Raw genomic sequence first — 23,813 nt, 5'->3', positions numbered from 1 at the left:
TTTTCTCAGCACCATAAAATGCATCCACCTGTCAAAAGGTTGAATTTAAAAACATGTCCTGCAGAAACTGATGATATTTAAAATAGTAATTGGGCTGGATAAGTGGTTTCTGGAGTAAAAGGTTTAATGTAGCTCAAATATTTTTCTGTTTGGAAGCACAGCAAGAAGAACCTGGATCTTCAGCATCTACCTTGAAATGGGGTATAATTAACTCACCACTTACTATCAGAACTACCAATTCTTTTAGAGCCATTAAAATGTTCATCCATTCTATATGTAAATATAATATTTTACATACTTTTTTCCCACTTACACATAACAGTTCTCAAAAAGCCAGGTTCAGTATCAAAAATATGAGACTTTAGAGAGAGAGAGAGAGAGAGAGAGAGAGAGAGAGAGAGAGAATCATGTTTTTGTTACGTGTGGCCCTGAATCCTATTGTTAGCCCCACCTAGAGCAGACCCCACCCTTCTGAATCAATGAGATTTACCCATGAGTTGACTCACTATTCAATAATTGATGCAATGGGTTGATTACCATTGGAAATACTCTATAGGTTTTTGTGATGGGGCTGACTCCTCTTGATCATTGTTGATAGTGACTAGGGCTGATAGGAGTTGAACAAAATCTGCAGAGCCACAGGTTCCCTACTTCTCTATAAAGTGATTTCTTGGGTATTTCTGAACTCATTGTAACAGGTAATGGCCCAAATTTATTTTTAATGTGAATATTTTCAAGCAGTGAATGCAGAATGTAGGGATAGAGAGAGATGACTGTATTTAATAGATTGTTATGATCCTGCTTTTCTGAACTCTTCCTAAGTCTTTAATCTGAGTGTATATTTTCTGCCAAATAACTTGACAGTTTCTGATGTATATATTTTTACTTATTGATACATGTGTTCTAGAAAACATGATATCTTAAATACATTGGCAAGAATCTCAATTAAAATTACATTTGCTAAGCAACATAGTGATTGTTGCTTTGGGTCCCAGTCTTGGAAGGAAAGCGGGATAGCAATAATAATAATAACAACAACAACAACAATAATTATACAGTCAGCTGTGTTACTATAATTTCCCCCTTGTTTCAAATAATAGTTTTACTCTTTTTTAGGGTGTCACTCTGCATGGCTGAGGTAGACCATAGATAGCACTTGTTAAGTGGGCAGGAAGGAAGGAATTAAAGCAACATATTCATTGAGCACTGTGTGCTTTAGTTTTTTGGAATTGCTGATTTTCATATCTTTTTGCTGATATATAGGTTTTAAAATCTTGTCTCCTTAGGATAACTACACTTTTGCACAGCCAGGTATTCAGAAGAAAGTGAAAATGTTGGAAGAACTCGTTAGCCGGATCGATGGTAAGTCTCAAAAGCTAAGTGAGACTCTAATGCAGCTTGGTTGAAAGTTTAGTTAAAAGCATTGTGAGTTGCCTTGCCAATGTCAGCGCAACAATCTGCCCCTACTATAATGCAGGCATTCGCAGGCAAGGTGTCGTCCTTAATCAGCTTGTGGCACAGTCGCCTTTTGCAAACTTGCTGCAGTGTATCATTTAAAGGAAAGCCAGTAGAGCATGAGCCACTCTCATTATGGTTTATTAAGGCAAAGTAATCAAAATTCAATGCCAATCTCTTTGCTGCAGACTAATGGCTACGTACAAAAGGCAGCCAGCATTCATTTTGCATTAAACTCAATGATTGTAGTAATTCGGAAAGTCACAGTGGTTGTTTATAGTTGTCCTTTGGTGCTGTGTTTTGTGCCTGTGTGTATCAATTTGCTATCAGGAACTTCTGAATAATTTCTCTGTGGAATGCAATTAATTACAACTTTGGAAATAACATCTTTAATATTAGAGATAAATTACAGTGGGTGCAAGGGTAATTTTAGATTATGCTTTCATGTTTTAGCGAGGCCACTTTGAAACATTTTCTACCTTCATCCTTAAAACAATTCCCATCGTGAAATGCTGACTGTCATTTTCCTCGAGCAGAGTTTAATTAAATGAAATTCAAGAGATAGTGCCTGCCCATTCTAAACATATTCTCTTGATAGTTCGTTAAGTTAACGAGCAAAGTGATGCCGAGCAGAACTAAGCATATATTTGTGACACTGCCTGTCAGTTATGGCTGTATGTGTGTCAAAGAAATGTTATTGCATAAATTGCTTAATACTGAATAAGCTTCTTGAATAGATAGATTCTGTTGTTCCATTATTCTCTGTGTAAGCCTAGTTGCACCAGCACTTAACCGCAGCAAAATTTCTATTTGCTTGACTGTGTTTAAACATTCTGAATAGTTAATGTTGACCTTGGATATGCTTAAAGGTTAACACAGTCTTCACAGGAAGCTATTCAGTATGTCCAGTTATTTGTAAGGTCAGAAGAGCTTCATTGCATGTAAATAATGTGCTAGTAAGCAATTGCACTCTGGAGTTTCTGGTTGTGATTCGTTCTCATATGAATGGAGCCTTCAGTCCTTCCTTATTCTTTGTGTGTATATACATTGCATAGGAAGGACCATAGTGCATTGCAGAACCACATGTTTCAAAAGCAGATGTTCCCTAGAGAAGTGCCAATAAGTGCAGATAGTACTGATTTAGAATGATTAGAAATATAAGACAACTATTTTTGTAATTCACCATAATCTCTGGATTACAGATCTTATTCTGTCAATCTTGCTCTTCTTGAAGTTCTAATTTTTCCATTGGTGTTTTCACTTCCATATTTGTCCTGCATTAAATCTCACTACTTTTTTCATGCATGAAAAATTAATCCACATATTCATATAGATTTTTAAAGCATGCAGATTACTGTACAGAATCTTATACTGTATGCATTTTTAATTGATTGAAATATGTTTCCGAAGATGATTGAACTGTACACTTTTTTTTAGTTCTCTGCATTTTTGCAAGTACAGCTTTTCAAGACAAGATGTTGGCAGTGTCAGGAGATGGGATTTTTTTTTCTTTTGTTGAATTACAAAACTAAAACACAGACTTCTTAGCCATGCTTTCCATAACCCAAAGCAAGGCCCTTGTAGGTTTCTGGCTCTTTCTAACCACTGCACTCTTGTCTCAAGCCAAGAATTGGACTCTAATGGAATTAATTGCTGCTCTTGGAGGAAAAAAGATCCACTGTTCAGATCTGAACTTGTTTTGTATGCATGTGGGAATGTAGGAGTCATATATTATGTATTTTCTCAAAATGTTTTTAATTTTAGTTATACATACAAGTCAAATTTAGTATATATTTCTAGAAGGACATACTAGTATATAATCAGATAGTCAGGGGAAAGAGAAGGGCTTTATATAAGAACTAGTCAAGAGTAGGAGTTTGCAAAATAACAGACACACACTGTTGAAAGGAAAGAAGGTGATGTAGAGGATAAAAAGTTGCAATGACATACAGGTGGGCCTTTTTTATCTGCTCAGGTTTAGTTCCAGGGCCTTCCATGAATACCAAAATCCATGGATGCTCAAGTCTCATTAAATACAATGGCATAGTAATATGGTGTCCCTTATTTAAAATGGCAAAATTAAGGTTTTCTATTTAGGATGTATACTATTTTTTGAATATTTTCATTTTCATTGCTGGCCCTCCTACCCACTCATACCATTTTTGTAGATATTAGCAGAGTTGTAATAAGTGAATATGACCCTTCCCTTCTATTTGTGGAAACCTTCACTTAATTTAAATCCCATCTACAAATGGAATGGCACTTTCAGATCCAATCCTATATTTTTTAATTAATATTTTGTCTAGGCCACTGTAAACAGGTTGTTAGAGTCATTTCATTTGGATGGTATTTTAATTTGCATTTAGTTTCCCACCCTCTTGCTGTTGCAGCTTTGTCCTTTCAATCCATCATAAAAGATGGTAACTTTTTAATTTCAGAAAGGGTCATCTATAAACACAGTTGCCTGGTCTGACGTTTCTGGATTCTTGATTACAAGTGGTATAACTGAAAACAGAATTTTGTCCATAATTTTGTTTCAGTCATCCTTTACTCTGGGCATTGCTGTTTCTTCCATTCATACAATATGAAAGACGACATGAGTGATATAATAAATGCAGGATCTTCACAATAACTTGTTCTAGTCATCTTCTAAGGGAATTGTTTTCCAACTCTGTGGATTAAGTGTTCAATTTTGAAGGATTTGTTATTTTACAATATTTATAAGAAATGAGATTACTGTAATTCAGTAAAGCTGTTTTAAATCTTATCCCAAGCATTACAAAAAGGGAAAAACCAATTTTAATTACTTTTCTAATGTATTTTAAAGTCACTGATCCAGAGACTCAGTGCTACAACATAAGGTCCAAATTCCATTCCCAATATAAAACAGTAAAGCCCATTTCAAAGACTTTTAAAAAAATGATATTTATTGGTTTTAACATGTGAAAACTTTCACAACAAAATAATAACATACAAAAAAAGAGGTGAGAAAAACAGAAGAAATGAGATAAAAGAAGAAGCTATACACACATTTGTTGTTGTGTACTTTCAAGTCAATTTTTGCTTATGGCAACTCTGAGGTAAACATGTCACAGGATTTTCTGGGGCTAAGAGTGTGTGATTTGCCTAAGGTCACTGTGGTCAAGTGGAGAATTGAACCAATCTCCAGACTCATAGTCCAGTGATCCACCCATCACACTGGCTTTCTGTTACATCCATAGAGCATATATAGATACACACAAAAGCACACACACAATGCTATAACTAACGTAAATAACTCTCTGTTAAACTAAACTAACTATACACTGCAACACATTTCTAAAACTAAAAAGTTACAAACACCGATGAATTTGACACACACACCCATAAACACTAATGAGGAGGAAAATAAAACCAGCTAATAAAACAAAACATGTTATTCTACCATTACGTTCCACTTGCTAGAATTTCTAATGACCATAACCAAATGTATTACATCATTAGAATTTTTATTTCTCAAAAAATTATATAAATGGTTTCCAGACTTCCATAAAGTCTTCAGTTGGTTTATATTTTAAACCTATGTCTATCTGACAACTTGGGCAAATTCTCCAACCAACCTTAGCAACCTACTCTTCAGTCACTGGTGCTTCCATCTGTTTCCAAGTCTGAACATATAGTATTCTTGCAGTTGTTATCATATATTGAAGAAATAGTCCGTATTTGGGATCTTAGTTCTTTATCAGAGACCTAGCAAGAATATTTCTGGAGACATTACACAGTTTAGTGTTAAAAATGTTTCAACTTATATGTGAATATCAGATCAATATCATTTCCCATTTCAAACACTTCTTATAAGAGTTATGAAGTTTGTTGACATGATTTATTGAATATTGTGGTTCTTGATTATTTAACATATTGGGAAAAACTGTGTGTATCAACTGAAAATAACAAATGTAGGGAAAGTGAAAATAAATTTAAAATATTATATGATGATTATTTGGTAGTACCATAGATTAAATTAGTTCCAGGGAGTCTTATGTATTTGAGATTATTTCATGGTTATGGACCTGAATAATTAAAGGCAAATTATCAGCTTCATAAATAAGCCTGCAAAATGTACTAGTTTGCAAGGAGTCTAGTAGCCTCTATTTCTATGGTGCCTGTAAGAAGGGCATAACATCCTCCATCATGCTTCACAAAGGCTATTAGCATTTTAGCAGGTAACTTGTCAGAGCTGTGAAATTCACTCCCATGGTCTGTCTTTGCTGGGCTCTGCAGTGCTGCCAGCACCTACTACTGCACAAGGTGCTAAAGAAATACTCAGAGTCTCCAAGTTCTATTTACAGAACTTTACTTTACAGAAAAGATCTGCTCCTTCTGGGTTTGGGCCACCTTAGGCAACCTGGAGGCAACCCCAATGCAGCTTCTGCATGGGTTGGGGGCATGTGTCATCTAAATGCCATGCCCCCAAGCTGCGCGGAAGCCGGCTTAAAAACCCTATCTGTTTTGGGCCCCAGTGACCAGTTGTGTTATGAATGTTCTCCTTCTAGTGTAGTTTGTTTTTCCATATCATCCTGCCAAATGTTAAGAAAAATCTTGCTATCCATCAGAATAAATAGAAATCAAGAAAGCCAGTTAGCTTGCTTTACAGCAAATGGCTTACCATTAAGGGCTACTTTTCCCCACCTGTCACAGGTGTACCCCAGCAGTACAGTTAAAGATAGGTTTCCATTAAAGGAAATATTTTACCACGCCTAACTGCTATAGTCAAGGAAGCAGTCTGGAGTCAAGAACTTCTTGTGGATGAGAATTTATTGAAGCATTTGATATAGTGAATGAAACTTTCTCAGCATCCCAAGGCAGAATATCATTTTTATTAAACCATATTTCTCTCCTGGGACTCTACTTAAGAAAGAAATATGGAAAGATTATGCTAATTGTTGGTACAAACACATAGTGTATTTTGCATAAGCATGTTATTTAATGAGCCTCAATGCACGTAAATCCATGGCATAATGTATCCATGTATAACTTGATTTTTTTTAAAAAAAATAGAGGACTTGTTTCAGCAACATTTTCAAATAGGTTTATGTAAGTTTTAAAAGTGCTGAGAGGTCTGTTGAAATAAATTCACTCATTATTTCATATTGATACTAGCATTATTATTTTTTGAAGATTTAGCATAATTTTATTATTGCAAACTGCCGTATAAGTATTGTATGAAAAAATACTTTAAGTCTGAAAGATGGCAATAATTACATCTGCCGAGTCATTCATTACATCTCCATGCTTACTACCAGTGAAACGGAAAGTTTAAATTTAGAATTATTGCCAGCCAAATTACCTTTATCAGTGAAATAACATCTGCTCACAGTTACTTATATGAAAAAAGAGAAATGAATCTCTTCAGTCTGTGCTTTTTCCTTTTTGTCTTTCTGCATATATTACAAAATAAATTGCAGATAAAGCTTTGCACTTAGTTGTATATTTTCAACCTGTTGGAGTGAAATACAGTACCGACAAGCCCATGGGAAATGCAATGTATCGTATTTTCTGTCATATAAGCAAGCCTAAAATCTATCTGAGGATTTTATTTTTGAACCTTTCCCTGAAAAAAAGAAGAGGTCAAAATCATGGTCAGCTGAAATTTGTCTTGGGCAACAGTGCACGATTTTCACAAAATATGGTACGAAACCAAATATTTTAGATATAGTGGCTAAATTGCTCATTGTTTGGTTATTGTATTGTTTTCTATGACAGTGACACGGAAAATATTGAAATTTATTAAATCAGCTGCTAAAACCCCTGTTTCTTATTAAAACTGTAATTGCGGCCACATTTTACAATCAGAATGAAAACAAATGGTTTAAAACTACAGAAACATTATTTGAAAATTATCCAATGACTTACATCTTCCGCTTGTTTTTAATATCTGCTATTATATTGGTATATTAAATATATCTATTGAAGATATAATAGAGGGAAAATAGAAGGATTCCATAATTACTTTGTAGACATCATTGATTTATTTATTATTTATTCAATGTATATCCTGTGTTTTTTTCTGGCATGGACCCAAGGCAGTTTACAATGTAGACTGAAACAAAATGCATTAATAATAAACCAGATAAAATTATATCAAGTACTCCTATTAAAACACAAATTTAAAGCACTAGAAATCATATTTAAATATTAGGTGTTGATTCCTCTGAAACTGATGGAATCTTAAGCAGCCAAAGGAAAAGGTGCATTATCAGTGTGCAAAAAATATGTGCTAAGAAATGAAAAGAGAAGATGTTCAAACTAAAATTTGTCACTCAGACACTAAAATTAGGCCATATTATGGCTCTTGTCAATGAAACTGTCTGCACCAGGTGCCATCATGTTGGGACACACAGTATTTATTGTACTGTGATTAAAATGTTTAGGCATCTGCTGATCTAAGAATTCCATGTCATCAATTTGAGAGTGAGTGGCTTTGCAGTTTCCTAAAGGTATGTGACCTAGTGCTTTCAGGAAGACATATTGTGTTTCTTTTTCTTCTCCAATTTTCAGCCATGCGACTGCAGAGAGTAAAACTTCCCAGACATCCCATCCTGTCATTTAGTGTTTTTCATATGTATAATGGCTTTGGCAGAGAACTGCTTTCATAGTGAAAGGCCATGAAAATTCTCTTATGAAACTTGTCTTCCAAAGTAGGCCAAAGAACTATTTCCTAGCACTAGTAGTTTTCTAGGCATGATTACTGGTTTCATACCATGTCTTGGTTCATTGACAAGTTTATTTCAGAACAAACTGGATTTGACAGCACCTGTAATTAATTCTGTACTTCTGTCATGACACTACCCCTTTTCAATTTCCCCTTATTTTCAAATTTTTCATCAATTTTTATTCCTTGGCTTGATTGGATGAGACAATATCTGCTGATTGCCATATGGCATGCAGTCTGCTTTCAAGTGATAGCAAGGGACTAGAATGTATTTCTTCAGGTAGTAGTGCTTTGACCAGAAGGGGGAACAACTACAGAAATTGTAAAATGAAAACACAAATGAATTTAAAAACAATTTAGGGACACATCAAGTAAAAAGTACGAACCCACCAACTATGATTTCTTTCTTAAGCAGAGAGACAATTGCTGAAAGCCTGCCTGAATTTTAGGAAGGAAGAGAGAAAGAACGAAAACTCTTGTATGCTAGTAGAAGAGCCAGATGGAAATAGCTGGGGAGCCGTTGTGTTTGTTTTTAGATCTTCTCTTTTATTTCAAATGCTTTAGTTAATTCAAATGTTTCAAATGCTTTAGTTAATCCTGTTGTAAGATGGCATGGGTCCTAGATTTGGAAGAAGGGTGGTGTACAATTGAAATTAAATAGATAAAACCTCAGGTGGGAGCCAAGATTTTAAAATATTTTATGGACTCTAAAATATTATTTGTTTAGTATAGTATTATTATTAATAACAATAACAATGCAGTATTTGTGAATTTATTGGATGTGCAAACTGAAGAAAGCTCATATGGTACTGTAGTTGCTTTTGTCCTTTACTACACTCCCCTGTTCTCCGTAAAGTCTCTCCAGAGGATCAGGAACTCTTTTGAACAGTGTGGGCTTTGTTGGTAGGAATCCAGGAAAAAAGGAACGTGCCCCTAATTGAGCAGAAGTGTCTTACACAAAATGGACCTTACACACCAGGGGAACAAATGGTGATTTGGATCTATCTCCCTCTTAATTCCTTCTATAATATATCCTACACTATTCAGGAGGCCTTCTAAATTCTGGAAAGGATTTTTGGGAGCTTCAAGAATGGACAAAAAAGGCTAGGTATACAAGTTTCTTAATGTAGTAGACTTCTGCCCTGAGAATGCATTACCACCAAGTACATAAGGTACTGTTTTAGGAACTCTTATTGTATACACTATTGATCCTAGTGGAAGAAAGGTGTATCAAATACTAGCTTTACCACAATGATTTCCAAATATTTTAAAATAATTGTTATCAGTATTTCCAAGGGAATGGAGTTCTGAATCCCTATCATAATTTCTTGTAGCAAATAATATTTCTAGATCATTCTAACCATAGTATGATGAGCATGAAATTTTAAACAGACAATCCCCAGGTTGGACTTGTTGACATCAAATGCCATTACGTACCAAACAAAGTATTCTTCCTCTTTATCACCAACACCATCACTACTACCACCACCATCCCATCAGAAAGCAATACCAAATTGTGTGTTCTTAATGAAATGTTAAAAATTGAGCTGGCTAAATTGGAAAATTAATGTGGTATTAATATATATGACAGTACTCCAAGTTGGTACACTACTATTTCAATATCTCCCGACAATTCTTTTACAGTATCTCAGCAATTATCTCTGCAAATTAATGTAAATTAATTTGTAGCCTGGATTTGGGTCATTATTTTGTCCCATTTTGTTTGCTAGTTAAATGAAAATTATATAATCCTTAGTGTGTGCATGCATGTGGACACTCATCTGCCCACATAGAGAAGTTACTCTTTGTGATTCATTATACCTGTATAAATCTCACTGGGCAAACTGTGTCTGTCTTTTCTCTTTCAGAGCAAGTACACAGACACTTAGAGCATCATGAAGTGAAGTATCTTCAGTTTGCTTTCCGCTGGATGAATAACTTGCTGATGAGAGAAGTTCCCCTGCAGTGCACCATAAGGCTTTGGGACACATACCAGGTGAACAACCATTGAGTATGCATTATACCATACTGACCTGTTTGAAACATCATTCCTCACAACTTTAAGAAACTAGACTAGCTGATCTATATTGAGTTGTCAGGTACAGTGGTACCCCGGGTTACGAAATTAATTCGTTCCGCGGTTAATTTCGTAACCCGAAATACCTTCGTAAGCCGAATTCCCATAGGCGCTAATGGAAAAATAGCTCTCTGCTGCCCTCCGGTGGCGGAAAATAGCGCCGCGGTTTTTTCGTAACCCGAAGAAACCTTCGTAAGCCGAAGCAATAAATCCCTATGGGATTTTTTCGTATCCCGAAAAATTCGTAACCCGGCGCATTCGTATCCCGGGGTACCACTGTACTTGGCATTTTTGATGCGTAGGAGTTGTAATATTTAAAGCCAATACAGACAAGCATGTTTGCCTATGAATATCTGTATTTGGTAGACTGTTTATCTTTCAAAATTTCAGAGCATTCATAATTCTCCACTGACTATTGTGGGCAAGGCCTTGGAAATGTCAGCTCCCTATGTTGCAGCTACAAAAACAGCAAACTGGAGATTACAAGAGAAGGGTTCAGAGCAACATAAAAACTGCCTCTAAGCAAACAGGATACCTATTTGTCTTTTAAAGTCACAGATCCAAGACTATGAAACCTAGAAACCCATCCTAAATGCTTATCTGATTTTTTAAAAGTACAATCATTAATTTTAATCTGTCTGTTTGAATCCTGCAGTCACTAGGAGGCAGACATCTGTAGCCAGCATACATGTTTACAGTTAAGGATGGAAAGAATATTTGAAGACTCAAGGGGGAAAAAATGAAAAAGGGCCTTCTTGGGTGTTGGAAAACCTCAACAAAGAGAATCTTTCTGAAGCTTCTTTTTCATTTTTTGCTCCTGAGCCTTTGAGTGGATTCAAGGACTGCTCCTACAATTCAGATCAGACTCATTCCTCTGTCTCCAGCCATGTAGTGGCTGTGGAGAGGGTGGTGGACATCTGAGAATCATTGCTGGCTATGTTCCATTATCCTTCAGAGCAACTAGAGTTCTCCAGAGAGGTCCTGAAATATGCTTCCAACATTGTGTGCCAACTACTGGAACATAGATGCTGATGATTTTCTGTGGGCTTCCCCTTGCCATTCCAGTGTCCAGTATGTGGGTGTGTTGTAGGGCATGCTGTGGGGGGAAGCCAAGCAAAAATAATCACTAGCTATAGCTGTCAATGATCATCTCTTTGCTTTCTCCTCACCCTCCCTCTAGCCATGAATACGGCCAAGCCTCAGGGAATTGAGGGAGCTAAGTAAGAATCATTAATGGCTACAGCTGTAAGTGATTTTTACTCAGCCCCCACCCACTGCTCGCTGCTGCCCATGGCGCACAATGATGGAGGCATATTTCAGGACCTTTCATGTCACAAGGGTGTGTGTAATGAAAACTGAGTGGGTATTATCAGTGGCAACAGTCTTCAACAGTCCTTGTTTGATTTTCCCTTACCCTCTCAATGTCATGAGGTCTGGGGAAAGCTGCACAAGGAATTATCTGAGGGATAAGTTATAGTGATGCCCTTTTTACATGAACATGAAGGGAACAAACCCCCTCCCTTTATAGAATGAAAGATGTGAAGCCTTGGGAGTCCCGGCAGTGGTTTTATTCAAATGAGAAAGGCAGAATCAGTCCAAATTTAGCAGTTACATAAATCTTTTTCAAAACTTTAGTATCCAAAAATAAATGTTATTCTAGACTGTGCTAAGCCATCCAGTTATGTTATTTTTCAAAATATAAAACATGAGTCTTAAACATTTAGGCATCAACTTGTTTTCAGTTCCAGTTCAAGTGAAGGTTAAATATATTCTATACATGATATCATATATTCCTTTGCTGACTTTACCATAAAAATCTAGATGATACTCTCAGGGTATTAAGCATTTCTTCTTCTTTTTTTCATTTGGAAGTGGGGAAAGATTGCTTTGTAAAGTTTGAGGTATGTGAATTTATTGTTGTTATTGTTAATTGCTGTTGAGTCAATCATGACTCATGGGGACCCTGTGGACAAGGCATCTCCAAGACCCCTTGTCCTCCACTGCTCTCCTTCTATGATTCTATGATCCTATCATAACTCTCCACCTCATGTTGCTACCTTGTATGCATTGTGATGGGGAGGACCTCAAAAATTACTAAAGTGCATTTGCATTGAACTGACTAACATGGGAGTAAGCAGTCTCAACTTTGCTTATTTTGAGCATACCTGTACCACTCATGAACAAGAGGTTCCAGAGGTGGCAACACAGACATAAAGGTTTTTTGGGGTTGTGTTTTTTTTTTTCAAAGTGAAAAAACTTAGAAAATAAGAAGATTTTTTTTCTGGCACTAAAATAGTTATAACAAGAGGTGTTGGGTGAGCATCTCTGATGAGGGTATTCCACAGCCAGAAGATCACCACTAAACTATTCTCCTTTTTAGCTAAAACCTTAATCTGCCAAGAACATCTGAAGAAGATGATCTTGGGGTCCAGGTAGATATATAGGAAAATGAAATTATGTATTATGTGACTCTTCTGTAGTAATATTATACTTCCTCTTCTGGTCGCATTAATTGGGTTGCTTGGAAAAGGGGGCAGATAGCATTTGGGACATTTCTAAATTGCTAGTCTGGCTTGCTACAACTTGATATTTGATTTATTAAGTATTCATCTGTTGTGCCCAGTTAATCAAATAGGCTTGGCCATTCTTTGCTAGTTGATTCTTTAATTCTATGCAGGTTTTATTTAACACAATTTGTTTGTGGCATAGTAACTGTGGGTTGGCTTCAGATGAGGATACATGCAATTTCCCAATTAAGACAGCTGTAGATTGTTTTATTAAGTCTGATTTAAAGGTATTAAGTAGTTTAAAGGTGAGCATTGGAATAAAAATCTCACTCTGAAACAGACAGTTAAAATGTTCAGCAGTTAATGACATGGAAAATGTAGCATATAAATCTATGTATAATTATATACGAGTACACAAATATGCATGGCTGTGCTGCTGAATAACCACATTAATAGCTGGGAGGAGGGCAATAGAGCTCTCCCACAAGTTTTGTTCTTTACATTTAAATTTTCCAACCATGCATGCACTCCAGATCCTCAGTTTTGATTCTGACAATTATTATAGCTGTTGCTGTCCCTCTGTTGATTTTGCTCCAGACACAAAGATCCTATTTTGCCAGTACAGTATTTAGCACACCTTTTGCCACAGAGCAGTTATTCCAGTGGCTGCTTCAATTCTCAAAGCCTAGCTCTAGAGCCTTTAGAACCAATGCAGTATTGGAGTGTTAGCTTGGAAGTCACCTTTGCCTTTTTGACAGGTGATTTCTCAAGATTTCCTTCTTGCTCCAGTTTTGAAGTCCTTGCAGAGCAAGGTGTTGAGGAAGGAAGCAGCCAGAGCTACATCTAGCCTGTGTCAAAAACTGAAGGAGCTGCTTCTTTTTCAGGTGGCAGTGTGCAAATGCAGTGGGTGGGCCAGAGCTTCACACAGCATAGATGCTTCCTTTGTGAGTGGCAAGAAAGTCATACTGCTCACAAAATAGTGTATTTTGCAAGTGAGTTGCCTTGTTGAATACTAGTGGAAATTCCCCCCCCCCCCCAAGAGTATTTTCACTTGTGTTGCCAACACAGAGTGCTTGTCTACATGAATTTAGAACAAGAGAGTGGGGAGTATACAGTGCATGAAGCATCTGCTCAATTTTTCTCTAGGTTGTTGACCACTAGGCAAGTCAGCTACTTTTTCCTTTTGCCGCTTCACAAGTCTTTACTAGCTATGTATTGGGATTACTTTCACACTTCTATCCATCTGAAATTTTTAATCCTGCCAGCACTTTTATCCATCTTTCATACTGGTTCTACTTTAGCTGTCCTCCTTTGTTTCCTTTTCTCTCTCTTCCTCTCTCAGTGAATCTGAAGAGCCTTCTCCTTCACTACAACTAGTTCTTTTGTACATTCCTTGAAATCATACCACTTATTCAACAGAAACAATAGGATTTCCTGTGATTTGTCTTCCTACAACGATATTTCTATGCATGAACACTTTCAAACTTGCTCCACCTTTCAGATACATACCCTCTGGTGAAGAGGCACAGTCCAGTGACCTTTGGGCTGGGATACCGTGTGATTTTATTCATTCAAGGACGGGGCTTAGCATTCAAGCAGGAAAGAATGTTATTAGCTTTGATTGAGAAGCAAGGAGAGAACATGCCAAAGGACACTAGGAAGTCTCCTATTGGTCATTACTGCACATACATTTAAAGCAAAATTAATTAAAAAAATAACTAATGGCTGCACTTGGAAGTAAGGACACTGTAATGTATTTTTTTAGCCTGGAAGAAAAGGCACCTAAACTCAAAACCTATTGCAGAAGGAATCTCTGTTTACTTTCTTTATTTTATTTTTTTTCTTGAAAAACAATAATTCTAACCACTGAAGAATCCCATTCTTTTATTCTATATCCTTTTTATGTTTTATAGCAACATACACTTTTCCTTGGCATACAACCTCTTACCACAGCAGGAACAGAATTATTTATTTTGGGCTTGCATTTCATCAGTGGAATAACAACTTTGAGGTTTATAGTTGATCCTTATCCTTCTTCAAGTATTTATGCTGTTTTGATTGTATTGTTCAAAACTTTATTCTATCTTGCCTGTTTGATATTTTCTCCCTGGATGATTAATGACTGCTTCAGTTTAAAGGAGTTAAAATACTTGTGGCTGTTGCTATCCCTTTTTCTTCACTTCACCATAGAAGATCCTAACCGAAGTTCATAATCTGAGGCTCATACTGATTGTTTGTATCTTATTGCTATTCTCTCTCTCCCTGTTACCTTACACGCTTTTGTGTTATATTTCTTTTCATGATGCAGAATAATGTCTTAACTTTTGACCCCCCCTGCCCTTCTAGCTACTAGAGAAGAATTAGTTGAGCTACAAAGTAAATTCCTTTCAATCCTGCATGAAAATGTTTAGCACTGAATGGTGAACCTGTGGTAGTCACTCCTAGATATGCAAATTGTTGGTTTAGAAAAATTCAACTGTAGTTGCAATGGATGACTGTTTTTGTTGTTTATCAATTTTTAGCCAGTTGATAGGAACGTTTATTTGATGGGCTGTTAAGATAAAATTATGTGGATGGGCTCTTTGTATCAGCATGACCTCTTTTTGAGGAGAACAGTTGTTCCGAAATGTTGTAAATACAGTGCTTTCTAAAGTACCACATGCAGTATGATAAAGCACCCTAAAGTATCATGCAGCTTCAAAGCAACAGTAATAATTTTCAAAAGCTATTATGACAAATAAGTGTGTGTCTCTGAATATTGCAACTCCTATATTGGAGATATTTTGCTCTTGCTTTTTATAATGTAGTCGGACAATTCCACTTGTAAGCAGTTATTTATTTTATTTTATTTTTTGAGGACTGTTGGTCCCAGCAAGGAATATTTCCAGTCTTTGCTTTTCAGGGAAATCATAAGGTGAATAATGCTATGGCAATTCAGAATAAAGTTTCTGAAACTTTAAGATTGCATTTTCATTGCATGAGCAGCTTATAGATCTTGTTCTAAGGGTATGATGGTATACGCAACTGTCTAGGACCTAAAAAGTAAGGGTAGCAAAGCAGCTATTTAGGTGGCATTGTTTGTGAAATTGTCCGCAAATAATGATTGTCCTCCCCTCTCCCTTTAGGATCCTGTCATCTTACTCTTCAAAACTATGTGTAGTATTATTGTGCCAATAATTCACTCCTTATTCTTCAGTCCCTTTTCACTGTTTCCCCCCTCACTATGCTTTTAGTGGTGGTTTTATTGCTGTCTTGTTACTCACTCCTGGAGATAATTCCTTTGCTTGCTGTCTGCTCTGTTTGTAGTACAGAAAATATTAAAATCTTTTTGTTATGGTTTGCACGATACCTGCTGAGCAAAGTTGTAGTGCTATAAAAATCTACAAATGAAAGATATATGTGGATAATTCCAGTTGACCAAGAACATATTGCATTTTCATGGTGGCAGAGGAATGTGAATAGTCTTTTAAATTTTTACTTACATCTTAAGAAAAGAAACAGTAATTTAAAAGAAATTAATGACTACATAGAGATGCTTTCAGAGCAGTTCTGTGGTACCATAGCTCACATGTGCTAGCCTGTTCTTCAAAACTTCTGGATCAATATTTCCTTTTATATTTAGTCTGGTGAAGTGATGACAAAGAGGAAAGTGACTGGTAAATATAAAACTGATATAAAGTTAGAAAATATGGTAGTTGGTTAGTATCTTTTGCAGTTTCTAAGTCTCCTGACATATTTACATTGTCCAGTCTTCAGTTAACTTTATATCATTTTTGTTCACTTTATACCATTTTCACTTTTTTTCCTCCACCCCTTTCCCCAATCTAGTATCTGTTTTGTTCAGTAACAGAATGGTGGCATAAAGCTTTTGACAACATCTTTAAACTTAAAAATGTGCAAGCATGGATGTAAAATTACCTTCTTTTGCCATTTTAGTAATGAATATATCTCTTTGTGATCCCAACACAGAACCACTTCTAGAAAATATGGGCAGCTGCCATGAAGACTTTTGTTTTTGTTTTATTCATTTTCCTATTTTTTCCTAAATGAAACATGTGGTGATAGGAGGAAAGGGGAGAATAATTCATTCAGTAGAAGAAAAGTTTGCTTCTTTATGGCTGTCTCTACATACTTTGCTGAACTGGGTCCAAAGCATGATACTCAAATCTCATTCTAAATTGGTAGGAAATTTCTAATGGGTTTGTGAGATCAGGATTGTGCTTATCCTTTCCACAGGAAAACCCTAAAATATTAAAGAGCTAACAGTGCAATTCTATACAACTCAGATGTAAGTCTCATTAAATATAATGGGGATTTGTTTTGAATATAGCCTATGTGTCTGCAGTATCTCCTTATATTTGTAATTCACTTCATCCCTATCCTTGAAAATTTAATCCTGACCTCTGAAAACCAGCTCCAAATAAAATTGTAATGATATGCACATTTAATATTAGAGGTTGCACATATGGTGTAGGATTATATGTCCTAACAGTATACTGTGCTGGAGAAAATACTACACAGTTTACCCTGAACAAATAAGAAAGTGAAATCACTACTGACAACTGTGTTTTGGAATAAAATAGTTAAATCAGTATTTTTTTTAAAGCAGAAGCTTGATTTCACATAAAACTTAAAAATAAGTTCATGTTGGAACTATATGTATTTCTTGCCTAAGAAAATCCTATGAAATTCATGTCAAAAAGCAACTTAAAGGTATGCGCACGTAAACAGAGACACACACATATTTAAAGCATTTCTATTTGATGTTTACTCCCAAAAGGATCCCAGATCAGCTACAGAACAGTGAAAACAAAACAGGACAGTTCCTGCCCTCAGACTTAAAATATAAATTTATAGACTATGAATGCTACATCACAAAAGGAAGGAGGGAATGTTCATATAAGATCCAGGGGGAAGAGGAGGGAGATGAAGCTGGTCTTTCAGCAAAGCCAGTAGAGTTCCTGCTTCACTCCACTTCCTTCCCTCTGCTGTGATGGAATGGCTGCTGCTTGGTGACAGTTGAGTAAGAGCCAAAGGTAGCCAGTCCCTCAGCATAGCTGATGGAATTTGTATATAATTACAACATTACAATTTTAGGATACACTTGAGCTTTGTTAAATAAAATTGGAATCATGCCATTTCAGTGGGATGGCTCTGCCCTTGGTTGGAGTTATGTGACCTTTATTTCAAGAAGTTGAGCTGAAAAGGCATGATGATGCCACTTTTAATTTTATTTCATCTGTGAATGCTGCTGTCAGTCTTTCCCATGGCAACAAATGGTGCCAAAACTTATCTGTGTTAATTTAATCACACTGGAGTAGTACTCTCCCTTAACATTCTTTCCTCTGCCCCAATAAATTCCATTAAGGATTGGATTTGGGAAGCCAATGTGTGTGTGAGAGAGTGCATACACACTTTTCATAATGCAAAAAGCAACTATAGATTGCTGTCACAGTGCTGTGGATTGCAAAAGAGTAATGGTGAGAAAGATTCAACCAGTAGGCAAGTAGGATGCTTTGGGAAAATATAAGGGGAAAAATTGTACAAGGACAGGCGTCTGTCAGCATAAATGTAAAAATGTCAGAGTGACTATTAATTTTCTGTGAGTAAAAAAGTTAGAGGTGCTTTCATACTATTTAAATAATATTTGACAATTGTTGATATTGTTTGATATATAGAAATACGTCTGTGTGTGTGTGTGTAGCTGAAATCAAGCTAATATTAATAATATTCCTTCTCTAGCATCCTATAGAGCCAGGATAGTGTGGTGATTTGAACATTGGACTATGACTCTGGAGACCAGGGTTCAGTTCCCCTCTCAGCCATGGAAACCCAGTGACCTTGTGTTAGTCATACACTCTCAGTCCCTGAAAACCCCATGATAGGGTTGCCTTATGTTTGCCATAAGTTGGAAACGACTTGAAGGCATACAACAAAGTACCCTGAATACAGGTAGCAGTCAAAATAAGTTTGTTTGTTTATTTGTACATGGTGCTGCTTATAAGAAAACAATTTTAAAAACATTACTAATAATGTACAATCTAAAATTGCAAAAGCTTTACAAAACAAGATTTTTTAAGCAGATATGCAAAAAAAAAATTAACAGTAATTTAAGAAGCAGTCCTTGGGCATTCAAGGAGACAATTTTAAAAATATGGGATAGCAAGGGAGAATTTATGTCAAGCTAATGAGCAGGAAATCTTTGGTTGGGTAAGAAACAAGGAACTCAAAGAGTAGAAATACTGAGCAGGGTAATGATAAAGGGTTGAAAGATGAAGGACTGAAAGGTAGGGAGGAACCAAATAATGTTAAACTTTAAAAATTTAGTGGATAATGATAACGACTTCTAAGAAAGCTAGACAACCAGTCCCTTTTCCCCAGTCTAGAACGTCAGATGTATTGGACTGCATTTTTCTTTTTCCTCAGCTAGCATGGCTGGTGGTTCAAGAAAATCTGTGGGATCATTGGAGTTATGTGTTCCCATAGGGACTCATTCTTCTACTTCATAGGGCTAACTCCTGATTGGAACACTTTGTTCAATACTCTAGTTTCCTCATAACTGCTATACTGTGTCTTGGATTTAGCTTTCTAAGGTACTGTCTATATTTTATGTATGTATGCATTTATTAAAACATTTGTATCCCACCTTGTATCTAAGGATCTCAGGGTGGCATACAGTAAGATCAGTTTGAACAGTTTAAAATGAATTTAAACAATAAAAGCATAACCATTTAACTCTTAAAGCAGTTTGAACAGTTTAAAACACTCACATGTGCAAATTTGGACAATATCAGTCACGTCTCCCAAATTATAGTAAACAGCTCTGTTTTTATTTGGTACTAATATGATAACAGTATTGATGCCAATCAGGCCTCTAAGGGGGAAGGCATTCATAATTGGAGTGGCACAGCAGAGAAGGCCCTCTCCCACATTTTCCCACAATGTGTTGTGCTGACTGATGGGGCACAGATGAGGACCCATTCAGCCGATATCAAAACTTGGGAAAGTATATATAGGAAGAAGTGCACCTTCAGGTGTCAAGGTTTAAAGCCATTTAGGTTTTGAATGTAATTATCAGCACTTTGAATTCAGACTGGAAGTATAATGTTAGCCAATGAAATTTCTTTAATACATTAGTAATCTGCTGTGCCACTCCAGTTATGTTATACCTCCCCCTTAGAGGCCTGATTGGTATCGACACTGCTGTCATTTTAGTGGTTGCTGCATGGTGTTCTGGTCAGCATTCTATCTGTTCCTTTTTGTACTAACTTGCCGCTTCCAAGTTGTTGTCAAGGGCAGCTTTGACTCAGTTCCAGTAATCTAATTGGGAAGTTATCAGTGCATGTACTGATGTAGCTATGTTATTCCTGTCTAGGAAAGGATGTAGCTGGTGAACTATCCAAGCACCCCAGGGAGTCCACTTGAACCTCCAATGACAGAAATGGACATACAAGATATTTACCTGCTCCCTCATAGGGAGTACAATCCCATCCAGGAAAGATCACTTACTCAGTTACCAGATCTGAGAACCACCAGTCCACAGAGTTTCTATCTTAATTGAGGTTGAGCTTCAGTTTATTGGCTCCCATGCAGCCCATTATAGCATCTAATCACTTTTCTAGCATCTGTCTCAGCCAACCTGAACACCAAAGTGAAATAGAGTTGAGTATAGTCAGCATATTTGATGGCACACAAGCCCAAAAACAGAAGCCCAGAAGCTTCATTTAGATATTGAGCAGCATAGAAGACAAAATAGGACTCTGAGGAACTCCACAGCTTAATGACAACGGAGCTGAACAGGAGACCCTTAATGCCAGTCTCTTGAACTGGCCCTGTAGATAGAAACAGAATCACTGTAATACAGTGACCCCTATTCCCATATATCAGAGCTGGTCCAGTAGAATACCATGATCAATGTTATCAAACGTTGGTGACAGAACCAGGAAAATCAATGGAGTAACACTCTTCCTGTCTGTAGCCTGGAATAGGTTATCAATCAAGGCAACTAAGGCTGTTTTGGCTCTGCAGCCCAGCCTGAAACCAGATTGAAATGGGTTCCAAATAATCCATTTCCTCCACAAGTGCCTGAAGCTTCTCAGCTGAAGTTTCTCAACCCACACATTGACACACATTGCCCAGAAAGCAAATACTAGTGATAGTACAGTAGTTCTCATATACCTCTGGGACCAAGAAGGTCCTCATCAGGAGAGGGTGCACTACAGCCTCCTTCAAGGTAGGAGGCACTTCCCCTGATACACTGAGGCATTTACCAACCCATATCATTTACAAATAGATGTAACTATAGGAAAGAGATAGGGATTAAGACAAATGTTAGTATTTGAAGTGACCTATGTCATTTCTCTTGTTCTCAAGGTGAAGGTTCTTGTGGTCATCTAATCTCTTAAAAAAGGAAGTATAAAATATCTCATATGCACTCTGGTTGAAATTCTGAACACTTCATTGTTAACAGAATAACTGTTTCATCCTCTATATGTTTTCAATTGCAAAATAAGACCTGTCAATTTTATCTTTATTATGATGCCATATTATTTATATTGACTCCAGACCCTTTTTAAACTATGTGACATGCTCTACTTGATATATTATTTATATTCTTATATATCTACCTCAGCATCTGCACCTGAAAAGTGCTTATTTTTATTTTTATTTTCTGCCATTCATGCATTCATTCTGCAAAAGCAAGAGAGTGTGAAAAGATACCTTCAATCAAGTCTACTCATTGCTATTCCAACTGTGTGACTGTGCTTCCTTAGCAGGACTATTGAATCCTTGGCATTCATTCCCTCATGCGGATGTGATAACAGAATAAAGAAACTTTACAGCTGGTTGCAGTCAAGTAGCAAGACCATTATAAAAGCACACAAGAAAATCACTGATGAATGCCAGTACTGTTGCAACAGGTTTAATAATTGGCGATATCTTATTTTTTTCCCCTGGAGGAATGATCCATAGCAGATATGTCTTTGTGGTGCTTAAAGTGCCTTATATATTGCAGGATGTACATTTCTAAGAAATTTGCAAATAATTCATTATTTTTTTTTTAAAAAAAATCAGACAACTATACACATGGACACACACTTGTCATTTCTTCTCTGAACACCAGAGGTAATGTTGAGTTATCAGTCTTTGGTGCAGCTTCAAAAAGAATAGTAGATACATGAATTCTTGAGTCATCATCATACTTTTGACAACCTGAAGCCAGGTCATTGCTCTCTTTCTCAAAGAAGAAGATTTTGGATCCCATTCAAGGAAGACAGGGCCTTTTATTTTTCCAGCTTAAAAGGAAAACAGGGGGGAAAATTGGTTATTTTTTCTGAATGGGCTTTAAGAAGGGCAACGAACAACAATTCCCAACAAATAAATTTATTTGAATGTAAGTAAAAATGCAAGGATGAGGAATGGCCATTATTGATTTAACCAGTATGTACATGGTAGAATATTGAAAGAACTATTAATTATGCACCCTTTCTATTTCACAGTGACCCTGAAATGAGCACAGTGTTTCAAATACTGGTTAAAGTGGCATTTTGAATGATCTTTTAGAGCTTTACTCAAGAGTCTGCTAGAGATGCTTTTCTAGCATCTAATCAGTGTGGATTAAAAAGACACAGAAGTATACGTAGAAGTCCTCGCAGAATTTTCTACATTAATTCTCTCTTTGAGGATCACCACACTTGGGGCATGTTTGTTGTTGTGAACTGTCCTCAAGTTGTTCTTGATTCATGGTGACCCTATGGATGAGACATCTCCAAGACCTGCTATACTCCATTGCTCTGCTTAGGTCCTGCAGATTTAGGCCTATGACCTCTTTCTACTACCTCCTATCTTCCCTAGTATTATTGTCTTTTCTAATGAGTCATACATTCTAATAATGTGGCCAAAATACAACAGTCCTAGTTTCATCATCTTAGCTTCTAAGGAGAGTTCAAGCTTGATCTGTTCTAGGATCCATTTGTTTCTCTTTTTGGCTGTTCATGGTATCTTCAGCACTCTTCTCCAGCACCACATCTCAATTGAGTTATTTTTTCCCCTGTCTGCTTTCCTCACCTTCTAGCTCTTGCATCCATACTTGATGGGGAATATAATGGTTTGTACAATTCTGACTTTATACTTTAGGATCTTGTTAAGTTCTTTTATGATTGCCCTTCCCATTCTCGGGAATATCTTGGGTTTATCCTATGCGCCATTGACGAGGCAGGAGTCAACATACCTTTTTTAAAACGACTCCTAACCATCTTCTCTGACAGTTTTTTAACTGCCTGCCTGCCATCTGGGTGAAGGCAACCTCTTTGCTGAAGTTTTATTTGATTTAAAACAGATAAAATAGATAGAACTAAACAGATAGAAAATGTTGAAGAGATAGGAAAGGAGTCAGGTAAACAGTTGATTTCAGCAGCAACAGAAACAATGAATTTATAAACTAAAAAAGGAAAACAGCCCTCTCAGATAACCGATCTAAAACGGGTCTCTGGAGATGATATTTCATCTCACCAGATAAGCGAAAATAAACATCTCTCTGGTAATGAGGCTTTAAAACAAATATTTGTGTCCTCCAGTGAAAGCGAAACGAAGGAAATTGGCCATGGCTGCTGTGGAGAGGATGACTCCTAGCAATCGCGTGGTTCTCTCCCCAAAACAAACACTGGAAATAAAGTAAAGGAGTTTACCAAGAAAGTAATGAAAATACAGGCAGGGACTTTAAAACAGTCTCTCCTGTGAAATCTCCAATAAGGGATTTTAGCCATTCTAAGGCACAAACAGTTCAAACTGGCATGTTGCCTTGCTCTCCACAGTTGCAGACAGCAAAGGAGATGGAGATTGTTTGGGAGAGAAGGAGGAGTCCCAGGCAACAGCAATCACAGATCCTCCTCTAAAGACAAAAAACAGGTTATGCCCACTTGGCAAGAAAAACAGATAAGAAACAATACAAATGTTATGGAACATATAATTCCTTTTGAGGAAACAAAGTTTGGGGCTGACAAAATGACTTTAGACAACGTAGGCAACAGTGGCTCAGATTTCGACAGCTATACAAAAGACAAAATTACCAAAATAAAATACC

General features: G+C 36.6%; 1 protein-coding gene across 2 annotated transcripts in view; it reads left to right on the top strand.

Moving 5' to 3' along the window:
• Positions 1-23,813, top strand: part of TBC1D22A (TBC1 domain family member 22A) — a 183,970-nt gene that overhangs the window by 126,956 nt on the left and 33,201 nt on the right. For both annotated transcript variants that reach the window (XM_042469051.1, XM_042469050.1), the window contains exons 10-11: positions 1,287-1,362; positions 10,015-10,142. In XM_042469051.1, coding sequence (XP_042324985.1) covers positions 1,287-1,362; positions 10,015-10,142 — 204 coding nt within the window. The remainder of the gene's footprint in view (positions 1-1,286; positions 1,363-10,014; positions 10,143-23,813) is intronic.

This window comes from Sceloporus undulatus, chromosome 5, assembly GCF_019175285.1.
Source record: "Sceloporus undulatus isolate JIND9_A2432 ecotype Alabama chromosome 5, SceUnd_v1.1, whole genome shotgun sequence".
NCBI classification, from domain to species: domain Eukaryota; kingdom Metazoa; phylum Chordata; class Lepidosauria; order Squamata; family Phrynosomatidae; genus Sceloporus; species Sceloporus undulatus.
Note: the sequence above shows the minus strand (reverse complement) of the source record. Positions and strands in the feature narration are given on the sequence as shown.